The sequence below is a fragment of the Callionymus lyra genome, chromosome 10, assembly GCF_982586985.1.
Source record: "Callionymus lyra chromosome 10, fCalLyr1.hap1.1, whole genome shotgun sequence".
Lineage (NCBI taxonomy): Eukaryota > Metazoa > Chordata > Actinopteri > Syngnathiformes > Callionymidae > Callionymus > Callionymus lyra.
In genome coordinates, this window is record NC_141827.1 from 4,611,169 (window position 1) to 4,623,745 (window position 12,577).

General features: G+C 42.0%; 1 protein-coding gene across 2 annotated transcripts; it reads left to right on the plus strand.

Annotated features, from left to right (window-relative positions):
• The first annotated feature begins 284 nt into the window (after positions 1-284).
• Positions 285-6,957, plus strand: kctd6a (potassium channel tetramerization domain containing 6a). Of its 2 annotated transcripts, none has more exons than XM_087801114.1 (5): positions 285-376; positions 1,728-1,897; positions 5,951-6,203; positions 6,261-6,419; positions 6,658-6,957. In XM_087801114.1, the coding sequence occupies exons 2-5, from the start codon at positions 1,728-1,730 to the stop codon at positions 6,766-6,768; spliced, it is 693 nt and encodes a 230-aa protein (XP_087657240.1). In that variant the 5' UTR covers positions 285-376; the 3' UTR covers positions 6,769-6,957. The 2 variants fall into 2 exon arrangements, with proteins under 2 accessions (XP_087657240.1, XP_087657242.1); XM_087801116.1 differs by having other exon boundaries at positions 298-380.
• Positions 6,958-12,577: the final 5,620 nt, after the last annotated feature.

Sequence of the window (12,577 nt, forward strand, 5' to 3'; positions counted from 1 at the left end):
TCATAAAGTCAATAATTATACGAAGTCAAATATTAACATTATTTAATGGAACTTATATTATCCTAGTTCGATGAATCTTAAATGTACTTTTTTTTAGTTATTATAGTAAATTATACAAAACTATTATATTTTGATTAATTTGTCGATTAATACTTAAAATCATAAATAATTCTACACGTTTCATCAAAGTCACATTAATTGTTTCCCTAAACATTCATTTTTACATTATTCTGACAGTATAACAACGCAGGACTCTTATTTTGGTAAACACCGGAAGGGGGTGAATGGATCCTTCGCTGCGGCAAAACATGAATTTGCTCCAATAGTTCGGATTTTTTTTATCAATCGAGTCGTCACGCGCGATCATGCTGTTGCTGTAGGTATTTAAACTTATTCTTATTTAGCTTTCCATCAACTCTCAGCTTTATATAGTTAGCTTATGCTAACAAGCTAGCATGCTGCATTCAATGCTACTAGCTTGATTCTGACGTGAGTTCTTACTATCATCACAATGTGCTGCTTATTTTCATTATACTGTCAAAAGAACTCAACACATGACAGGATATTGATGTTGGAGGATGTAAAACACGTGCATGTGTAAATAAACAAACGCATATAAAAAACGTGTTCATTTGTGTGAGTAGTTTACTCTAAATATTGACTATTTGTGTTGTATTGGTCACGTGTTACAACTGATCAAAATCTTTGTCTATGTAGTTTCTATTTTTCCAAATGATCAGCGACTTGTTTCCAACATGACCCGAGTGTTCAACCTGTCTGCCTCTCAGGCATCCTTCAAGTCTTTTGTTGACCTGCCAATCAAAAGATGGATGATTGACAGCACAGGATGTGAATGAGTTTCTCTCTCTGGTCTTCGTACCTTCATTCTTTGATGACCACTGTTCTCAGCCCTTGCAAATACTTTGAACACAACTATAAGCTGGAAAAATACTTTGAATCTTACTCAAATATAAAAAGCCAGACTCAGCATTTCTTCTGCTGATTCTTTCCTGGTCAAAACTTGGAGGCTCTGATCCTCATCCAAGACACTTACCTGTGTGATCTATTTCAGCTAAAGTTGAAGAAACATTTGACTGTTTATTTATCCCAACCTTTTGTGATTCACTGGAGGAGTTTATCTCACTCCATTGAAAAGATTAGGATGTAAGTCGGTGCTGAAAGATTCTTAAAGAACCACCTTTGCCAGATCAACGCCGAGACCGTTTCACATCTGCACTCGTTTACGTGAAGATCCGCTCGACTCGTGCTCCTCGAGGACACGAGAGAGAGAAACTAATCATCCCTGTGATCTCTGGTCCATGTCAACACAGCCACTTCAGCTGTCTGCTGGTCTCCATGGCAACCGTCTCACACGTGCTTGAATCTCCCGGTGCAGGTGTTGATGGGAGAAGGGCATGTATTTTCGGAGGGACTCGGAGGACAGGATGTGCGGGTCGTGTCTTCCTGTCCGGTTGAATGTGACCGACGTCGACGACGAAAGTTGAATTTAATTTTGGACGTGTGAAAACTTTTGTCCATGAGAACGACTGTGTAGCTTGAAGAGTTTGTAGAAGCACTTGTGACAGAAGTTCAGTGGAAACTTAATAAAATATAAAGACTCTTTTCTATCGACTCCAGCACTTTGTTGCTGTTCTTCTGACCATGATGGAGACGTTCTAACTGTACTGACGCTGGCCTTCTGACCGGACTCTTCCTGTGCTCCCCAGATGGGGGAACTTGTGACTCTGAACGTTGGCGGGTGTGTGTACAGCACGTCCATGTCGACGCTGAACCGGTACCCGGACTCTATGCTGGGAGCCATGTTCAATGGAGACCTCCCTTCGGTCAGAGACGCTCGCGGAAACTACTTCATTGATCGGGACGGACCCTCTTTCCGGTAGGTGTTCACTTGCTATCATTTTTCCTACGAGGTGATGGAAAAATGGATTCCAGTGCCGACGCTTTTAAAAAAACTCACTCGTCGTGGCGCGTGAACATTCAGTTGATGCACCGGTGGGTCCTCGCACACCCACAGCCCCTCAACCTTTTTTTTCTTTATCCTCTCTTCCCACTAAAGATGCTACTTTTCACACACTGAGCGTTGTCACACTTTCTCTAACGCCCAGTTGGAAGTCGATCCTATATTGAACGTGTTGACATTAACAGTTGGAGCGTGAGCCCACGTCCACGAGAACAACAGGCAGAAATACCTTCTTTTGAAGTACAGATGAGTCCTGTAAGGTAGGCTTGTTCAAGTTAGTAGATTACATGTGGCCTCATAGAGGACATAACACAACATATTATTTTTAATTGTACAACTAAAACTAATGACATATCAGATTTTCTAGATTGAAAAACGACTCCCGTCTGGCCGTGAAGATTTTCTCAATTTTGTGTTAAACACACGAATATACAGCCGGTTTGTATTTGAGTTTATATAGTGAGAATACTCTTGGTATGATGTCAGCGCTCATGCTTCCACCTCATCGAATGTAACCCCCTTTAAAAAAAACAAAAAAACACTGCTGCTCGAAATGCATCGTCCTTTTGCTTTAAATAGTGGCTCCCCCAGGTGTCGCAGTACTGTAACTGCAATGTCTTAAATTCTCTGCTTCGCCGTTGCCAATTTTCTGCATGTATTATTTGTTTACAAATAAGATAAAGGCTCTTGTTGTATCAGGGAAAGTGTATAAAAAGTCTTGCCGTTTCTGATGTGACTGTTTTAAACCGGTGATGTGAGGAAGTTTGTTGATCATGTGACGCTCACAGACTCTCCGATAATTCAAGGAAGATACGTGACAAAGACGGTGAACATCTGGTTGATTTGTCATTTGTTAGCAAGTTACTTTTGCACTGGAAGATATGGTCGTTTCTTGTGGAAGAAAACGGCTCAGAATGGAAATTTACTGAAGCTAAACAATTCAACTGAATATTTGTACAATTTATAATGTCATTTCTTCTTACAAAATTGTTATTGAAAAAAAGTATCGTCTGGGAGTATCGAAGTGAAGGTGTCAGTGTCATTATCGAAAATGTTCCATCGATGCCTACGCTCTAGATGGCGGTAAATACTTTTAATTTGATAAACATTTGACACCTATCCGGTGTTTGCGAATGTATTCGCTCTGGGATTCAAAAACACCCAGAAACGTGTGATACGACCAAGTTATCTCCGCGTAGACGGGACCTGAAAGTATTTACTCATTGAGCACAAAATATATTTATACATGGTTCTCACCAGGATCTTTTCACAGTGTAGCCGAAGGCGCGAGTACTGTATCTTGTGATTGAACTGTAGGTTTTAAATAGTAAACTCAAGACTTCAAATATAAGTAATAAAGCTAATGATACGTAGCAGTGATAATTCCAGATCGGTCAGAAGTTGTTACGACCCAGGAATATTTATCCTTCCTCGCTGGATCAAGGCCTAATTGACACTTACTTGGGTTTTCTGACCTCTGACCTCCTCTCTGTTCTGTTCACTAGAAGCGGGGGTGTCACCTTCAAGGGGTGCTGACATGGCGCTGGAAGAAACGTCGTGACTGTCCTGTTGTCTCGTAGAAGCCCTTTCGTTTTTCACCGCGCTTCGGTGCTGACATGATCGGAGAAAAAATAATTACTACTAACGTTGCAAGAAAACGCGATAATCTGTACTGACGCACACACAGACTAGATTTAAGTTCTACGGTCGTCGCCTACTTGTCAACCAATGAGCGTGAAGTAAGTGACGTATATCCCACGAGGCTGATTTGCTGGTTTGACCTGTGAAAAAATGAACTGACATCAGAGAGGAGCCTCCGGCGTGTTGCGATATCAAGGGAGTCGATTACATTGGGGGGGCGTTGGGGTATAAACAAAAATGAATTGCACAAGGTTCCTTTCCTTTGCGTGCCAAGAGCAAGGACGACATTTTTTTTCAAATTGAAATCATGCATTATCACGTCAGTACTATTAAGACAAGATTCATAAAAGGGAAAACAAAAGAAAATCCCCCCAAAATCACAGACTAGGGGATCAAAATCACAGTGTAGGGGATCAGAATGCCAGTGTAGGGGATCAGAATCCCAGTGTAGTGGATCAAAATCACAGTGTCGGGGATCAAAATCACAGTGTAGGGGATCAGAATCCCAGTGTAGTGGATCAAAATCACAGTGTCGGGGATCAAAATCACAGTGTAGGGGATCAGAATGCCAGTGTAGGGGATCAAAATCACAGTGTAGGGGATCAAAATCCCAGTGTAGGGGATCAGAATCCCAGTGTAGCGGATCAAAATCACAGTGTAGGGGATCAAAATCATAGCGTAGGGATCAGAATCCCAGTGTAGGGGATCAGAATGCCAGTGTAGGGGATCAAAATCACAGAGTAGGGGATCAAAATCACAGTGTAGGGGATCAAAATCATAGCGTAGGGATCAGAATCCCAGTGTAGGGGATCAAAATCACAGTGTAGGGGATCAAAATCATAGCGTAGGGATCAGAATCCCAGTGTAGGGGATCAGAATCCCAGTGTAGGGGATCAAAATCACAGTGTAGGGGATCAAAATCACAGTGTAGGGGATCAGAATGCCAGTGTAGGGGATCAGAATCCCAGTGTAGGGGATCAAAATCACAGTGTAGGGGATCAAAATCATAGCGTAGGGATCAGAATCCCAGTGTAGGGGATCAGAATCCCAGTGTAGGGGATCAGAATCCCAGTGTAGGGGATCAAAATCACAGTGTAGGGGATCAGAATGCCAGTGTAGGGGATCAGAATCCCAGTGTAGGGGATCAAAATCACAGTGTAGGGGATCAGAATGCCAGTGTAGGGGATCAGAATCCCAGTGTAGGGGATCAAAATCACAGTGTAGGGGATCAGAATGCCAGTGTAGGGGATCAAAATCACAGTGTAGGGGATCAGAATCACAGTGTAGGGGATCAGAATCACAGTGTAGGGGATCAAATTCACAGTTCAGGGGATCAGAATGCCAGTGTAGGGGATCAGAATCCCAGTGTAGGGGATCAAAATCCCAGTGTAGGGGATCAGAATGCCAGTGTAGGGGATCAAAATCACAGTGTAGGGGATCATAATCACAGTGTAGGGGATCATAATCACAGTGTAGGGGATCAAAATCACAGTGTAGGGGATCAGAATCACAGTGTAGGGGATCAAAATCACAGTGTAGGGGATCAGAATCACAGTGTAGGGGATCAAAATCACAGTGTAGGGGATCAAAATCACAGTGTAGGGGATCAGAATCACAGTGTAGGGGATCAAAATCACAGTGTAGGGGATCAAAATCACAGTGTAGGGGATCAGAATCACAGTGTAGGGGATCAGAATCACAGTGTAGGGGCCCCCTATGGCGCTGGCGAGAACCCTGTCATATATGTGGATGCAATCATTTACAAGCCTGGCATAATTAGTTTACATACAGAGGTCTATGTATTCGTGTTAGCAACAGATCCAGATTGCAGTTTTGTGGGGGGGGGGGTGATGCGGACTGATTGAGATGTAGACAGGATTACTGGCGGAGGAGGGTTTGGAGGCAGATGTGGGCAGCTGGCCATGTGTGAGGAACAGTGGGGGGGACGTCACACCTGCTTCACCTCCTCGGCTCCAGGCTGTTGTGTCATTAAGTCACCCCCCCCCCCCACAGCCCCCTTGATTTCCATTCTTCTCTTCAGGCCACCAGACTTGTTTGGCCCTTAAGCACATGTGACCTCCGTCTTTCATCCTCCGCCTTTTTTTTCTAAAAAGAAAACATGTGGATCTTCAGCTTCTTCTCAGATAATCACAGATGTTCGTCACAGAAGCTCTGGTGTCCATGAGCGAATGAAGGACAAACATCTGTCCTGAACAAAGCCCAGGAAATGGACCTGAAGAAACCAAATGGCACCAGCTCTGGTGAAACGAACCGAAGGTGTGAAACGAACCGAAGGTGTGAAACACACGTCTGTCTCTGATGTTTCAGCTACGTCCTCAACTTCCTGCGGACCTCGGAGCTGACCCTCCCGTGCGACTTCAAGGAGACCGAGCTGCTCCGGAAGGAGGCAGACTTCTACCAGATTGAGCCCCTGATCCAGTGCTTGGGAGACCCCAGGCCTCAGGCGCCGTACCCCACCGACACCTACGAGGAGGTGGTGGAGCTCTCCAGCACCAGGAAGCTGTCCAAGTACTCCAACCCGGTGGCGGTCATCATCACCCAGCTCACCATCACCACCAAGGTCGGTCCGGTTCTCTCGCCCGACCTTCGTGTTGTCCACTCACCGACGTGTCCACAGGTGCAGGCGGTGCTGGAGTCCATCTCTTGTAGCTTCACCAAGTGGAACAAGCACATGATGGACACCAGGGAATACCAGGTGTCCTTCACCTTTGGACCATGTGACCACCAACAGGAAATCAGCCTCCGTGTGCACCTGCTGGACTTCATCTCCAAATCAGTAGGTGGTTTTAATTGTTGTTTTGTGAAGAGAGTGTAAAAATATGAAGGTGTACCCGCGAGCTAAGCTAAGCTAATGGATAACGGTGCTAGCAAGTCATTGTCAGGTGGATTATACACAACAGTGGGTTGAGGTCGAGGTGGTCCAGGATTGGGTCAGTGGTCTTTGCAGGGGACAGGGTCTCGTGTGGTCACCTGACCTTCGTTTGACTCTCAAAGTTACTCCACGTGTCTTCCAGGGCTTCACGATACGCAACACACGTGTTCACCACATGAGCGAGCGAGCGAACGAGAACACGGTGGAACACAACTGGACCTTCTGCAGACGAGTCCACAAAGTGGACGAGTGACGACGGACTGAAGCCGCGGAAACATCTGGTGTTGCTTGTGTTTGAAGAAGTTAAGCATGTGGTGCTTTATCCTGCTGGACCAAACTTGTCTTTTTTTAACATTTTATTTAACATAAATCTTTGTCTTTTTTTTATGCCTATTTAAGTTAAAAATGTCATCGACCGAAAATAAACACGGTTTGGTCATGACTTCGACTTTTGTTCTTCTTCAATATCCACATACTCTCGAGTAAAACAGTTGAATTGTACATTAAAGTGTATAATTCGACATTTGTGGTTCGAAGATTGTGTTGTCGGGAAGTCGTTCTAGTCATGTGGTTGCGGGTGAAGTTCGGGTGAAGATCCTCGGAGACGCTGGTGTCGTTCAGAATCCAGATTCCAGTCCAAGCGTTCTTACACGGAGGGTCGCAGTCACGGAGTTACCAGGTTTTTCCAAAGATTTGATGAAGATCTGTGAAAGGAGTCTCAAGGTCAAATGGCGCTACTCTGCCTTTTATTAATGGTGAACAGAACTAATGTCTTCCTGGACGGACTTTGGCCGTGTGTCGTACTGTGACATGTCAGAGTAGTAGAAGGTGTTGTTGAGCAGCAGGAATGTTCACTTTCCCACAGTGACAAACATTATAGTAAGGATAGATTATTGTATTACCTCAAAGATCACCATTGATTCCATGTGTATTTTGGTGTGTTTGTTCTTCACCATGTTTATTTTGGTGTGTGTGTGTTCTTCACCATGTTTATGTTAGTGTCTGTTTGTTCTTCCCCATGTTTGTTTTAGTGTGTGTTTGTGTTTGTTCTTCACCATGTTTATTTTAGTGTGTGTTTGTTCTTCACCATGTTTATTTTGGTGTGTGTTTGTTCTTCACCATGTTTATGTTGGTGTGTGTTTCTTCTTCCCCATGTTTGTTTTAGTGTGTGTTTGTTCTTCACCATGTTTATTTTAGTGTGTGTTTGTTCTTCACCATGTTTATTTTGGTGTGTGTTTGTTCTTCACCATGTTTATGTTGGTGTGTCTTTGTTCTTCCCCATGTTTGTTTTAGTGTGTGTTTGTTCTTCACCATGTTTATTTTAGTGTGTGTTTGTTATTCACCATGTTTATTTTGGTGTGTGTTTGTTCTTCACCATGTTTATGTTGGTGTGTGTTTGTTCTTCCCCGTGTTTGTTTTATTGTGTGTTTGTTCTTCACCATGTTTATTTTAGTGTGTGTTTGTTCTTCACCATGTTTATTTTGGTGTGTGTCTGTTCTTCACCATGTTTATTTTGGCCTGCATTTGTTCTTCACCATTTTTATTTGAGTGTGTGTTTGTTCTTCACCATGTTTATTTTGGTGTTTGTTTGTTCTTCACCGTGTTTATTTTGTGTGTGTTTGTTCTTCCCCATATGTATTTTGGTGTGTTTTTGTTCTTCATCTGGTTTATTTTGGTGTGTGTTTATTCGTCACCATGTTTATTTTAATGTGTGTCTGTTATTCACCATGTTTATTTTTGTGTGTGTTTGTTCTTCTCCATCTTTATTTTTGTGTGTGTTTGTTCTTCACCATGTGTATTTTTGTTATTCATCATGTGTATTGTTGTGTGTGTCTGTTCTCACCATATGTATTTTTGTGTGTGTTTGTTCTTCATGTATATTTTTGTGTGTGTTTGTTCTCCACCATGTGTTGTTTTTTGTATGTTTGTTCTCCACCATGTGTATTTTGGTGTGTGTTAGTTCTGTGTTACTTCTTCACCGTGTGTAGCAATGTTCACTTTCCCGCAGTGACAAACACTAGAGTAAGGATAGATTATTGTATTACCTCCTTTAAACATCACCATCGATTACTGCGACTGTGGATTCATTTTTGTTTCATGATAACATCACAACAGAGTCACACATACATGTCACATCAACTCACCAAGAGTAGGAAACTGGTTGTCGGATAAAATGAGCGTTCTCGCCATTTTTCCACATAAGACGCCTACGAAGCCATAATGACACCTACGATGAACTGAAGAAGTGAAGCGAACACGTTTCCTTTTCTTCACGTTATTGACATAATAAATGTAAGTCTACGCTCGTCACTGACTCCACAGCTGATTGGCTCACACATCTTTCTGAGGCGTAGAGCTGTTAGTTCGCTGTTATATCTTCTAGTTTCACAAGTCGTGAACCATCCACTCCAACAACAACACGAGCTTTGATCATTTGTTATCCTCAAGGTCAAGGGAAGTTTATAATAATGTTGTATGTGTGTAAGTGTAAGTTCACAAACTTCCCATCATGCATCACAAGGGTTTCACTAAAATAATGTTCATTCACTTTAAAGTCTCAAAGTTGTCGCATGTAACGTCTCAGAGAGTTTTTTACCTGGAGATGGATTTAGCACTTTAGGATTTCCTGGCTCTTCCCGTGGCTTCCTCTGTATTGAAGACGAAATGTGTATCTATTTTGGTGTATGTTTGTTATCCACCATGTGTGTTTGTTCTTCACCATGTTTATTTTGGTGTGTGTTTGTTCTCCAACATGTGTGTTTGTTCTTCGCCATGTTTATTTTGGTGTGTGTTTGTTCTCCACCATGTGTGTTTGTTCTTCACCATGTTTATTTTGGTGTGTGTTTGTTATCCACCATGTGTGTTTGTTCTTCACCATGTTTATTTTGGTGTGTGTTTGTTATCCACCATGTGTGTTTGTTCTTCACCATGTTTATTTTGGTGTGTGTTTGTTCTCCACCATGTGTGTTTGTTCTTCACCATGTGTATTTTTGTTCTTCACCATGTGTATTTTGGTGTGTGTTTGTTCTTCACCATGTGTATTTTGGTGTGTGTTTGTTCTCCATCATGTGTGTTTGTTCTTCACCATGTTTATTTTGGTGTGTGTTTGTTATCCACCATGTGTGTTTGTTCTTCACCATGTTTATGTTGGTGTGTGTTTGTTCTCCACCATGTGTGTTTGTTCTTCACCATGTGTATTTTTGTTCTTCACCATGTGTATTTTGGTGTGTGTTTGTTCTCCATCATGTGTATTTTTTGTATGTGTTTGTTTGTCACCATTTATATTTTGGTGTGTGTTTATTCTCCATGTGTATTTTGGTTTGTGTTTGTTCTCTAGCATTTGTATTTTGGTGTGTGTTTGCTCTTCACTATGTGTATTTTGGTGTGTTTGTCTTCTATGCCATGTAAGTAAGTAAGTAAGTAAGTCATTTTTATTTATATAGCGCTTTTCCAGACCAGGGTCACAAAGCGCTTAAACTATCAAAACAATATTCAATAAAGTATATACTTTAGAGGTCAAGATAAAACTGATAACACAACAAAAGTTCCAGAAAATCAAGGAAAAGCCTAAACAAATAAAAATGTCTTAAGAAGTTTCTTGAACGAGTCAGTAGATCATCAAGCGCAAAGAGAGAGGAAGATCGTTCCAAAGCTTAGGAGCAACAGTCTGGAAGGATTTCTTTCCTCTGGTCCTGAACCGTGTTTGTGGAACCATCAGTAGATTCTGATCCACAGACCTCAGAGACCGAGCTGGTGTGTAAGTCTGGATCAGATCAGTGATGTAAGGAGGAGCCTGACCATGAATAGATCTGAAAGTAAGAACCAGAATTTTAAAGTTGGTCCTGAAAAAAACTGGCAGCCAGTGAAGAGTTTTAAGGATCGGAGAAATGTGAGTTCTTCTACTAGAGCCGCTCATAATTCTCGCTGCAGAGTTCTGAATCAACTGCAGGTGAGACAGATCCTTCTTGTTAAGACATGAAAACAAACTGTTACAATAGTCAAGGCGTGAAGAAACAAACGCATGGATTACAAGCTCCAGATCATGTTGTGACAACATTTTCCTAAGTTAAGAGATTTTTCTCAGTTGAAGGAAACAGTTTCTGGTCAGTTTTCTGCAGTGTTGAACAAGAGACATGTCTTTATCAGATACAACACCAAGGTTTCTCAGGCTCAGTTTGACAGACTGACATAAGTCACTCAAGTACTGACTCAACCCTGGAATCTTATCATCAGGAGCAATCACCAGAGTTTCAGTTTTGTCCACATTTAGCTGCAAAGTGTTTTCACTCAGCCATTGTTTGATTTCTAGCAAACAATTGACTAAGCTGTTCAGCTTTTGGGGCTCAGTTGGATCAAAAAGAGCAGAAGAGCTGGATGTCATCAGAAAAAAATGTGATAAGAAACATCAGAAAATCTCTGAATGATTTTACCGAGGGGAATCAAGTGCAGCAAAAACAATAAAGACCCAGAACAGAACCTTGAGGGACTCTACACAACAGATCTGCCAATTCAGAACTCATTTGATTGGCAGATACACTAAAACTGCGCCCAGAAAGGTATGATGAGAACCATTCTAACACAGACCCAGACAGTCCCACTTCATCCCTCAGTCTTCTCAGCAGGATCTGGTGATCAACTGTGTCAAAGGCTGAGGACAGATCCAAGAGAACCAGAACAGTGAATTTACCCGAGTCAGCCGACATCATGATGTCACTGGATACTTTCAGTAAAGCTGTCTCGGTAGAGTGATGTTTACGGAAGCCAGACTGAAACTTCTCATGGATGTCGCTCTGATCCAGGAACAAAGACAGCTGCTCAGACACCACCTTCTCCAAGATCTTGGACAAGAAAGGGAGCTTAGAAATTGGCCTGAAATTACTGAGGTCAGTTGGGTCTAAGACTGGCTTTTTGAGCAGAGGCTCCAAAACGGCATGTTTAAATGCATTGGGAAAAACCCCTTTGGAAAGGGAGAGGTTCACCATATTGGTAACCCAGGGGCCAATTACATCAAATACTTTGATAAAAAGCCTTCAAGGAAGGACGTCATCTGAGCAGGATGAGGGTTTCATCTTGCTCACCAGTGCCGAAATATCACCCAAAAATACAGCAGTGAAGGAAGACCAAGAGGAGGAGAGGGGCTCAGAGACAGTAGGGGTTCCAAACAAAGGGGGAGAGATTTTTCTCTTTGATCAATTTAATTTTGTCAATGAAAAATCTCAACAATGCATTGCTATCAGCTTCACAGAAGACAGGCGTGATTTGAGGAGCAGGAGACACGAGATAATTAATCGTGTCAAACAACACTTTGGGGTTTTTCTTATTTGCTGCTACCAGTTTTCTGATGTAATCAGATCTAGCAGTTTCCACCATCTCATTGTAAGAAGACATCAGATCCCTGAGGTGAAGTCTGTGCACCTCAAGTTTAGTGGACTTCCAGAGACGCTCAGTCTTTCTGCAAAGTCTCTTCAGACTCAGGAGATCTTCATTTGTCCAAGGGTACCGTTTTTTCTGAATTTTCAAGTTTGATTTAACAGATGCCACTTGATACAGTATTTCAACACAATGAGTAGTGAAACAGTGAATCAAACTGTCCACCTTTAGGCAGTCATCAAAGGAAAGAGGGTCAATACATTGATTGATTGATTGGTGTGTTTGTCTTCATCGCCATGTGTATTTTTTGTGTGTGTTTGTTTGTCACCATTTATATTTTGGTGTGTGTTTGTTCTCTACCGTTTGTATTTTGGTGTGTGTTTGCTCTTCACCACTTGTATTTTGGTGTGTGTTTGCTCTTCATTACTTGAATTCTGTTGTGTGTTTGTTCTTCACCATTTGTATTTTGGTGTGTCTGTCTTCTATGCCATGTATATTTTTGTGTGTGTTTGTTTGTCACCATTTATATTTTGGTGTGTGTTTGTTCTTCACCTTGTGTATTTTCATTCTTAATCATGTGTATTTTTGTGTGTGTCTGTTCTCACCATGTGTATTTTGTGTGTGTTCTTCACCATGTGTATTTTTGTGTGTGTTTGTTTTCCATCATGTGTATTTTGGTGTGTGTTTGTTCT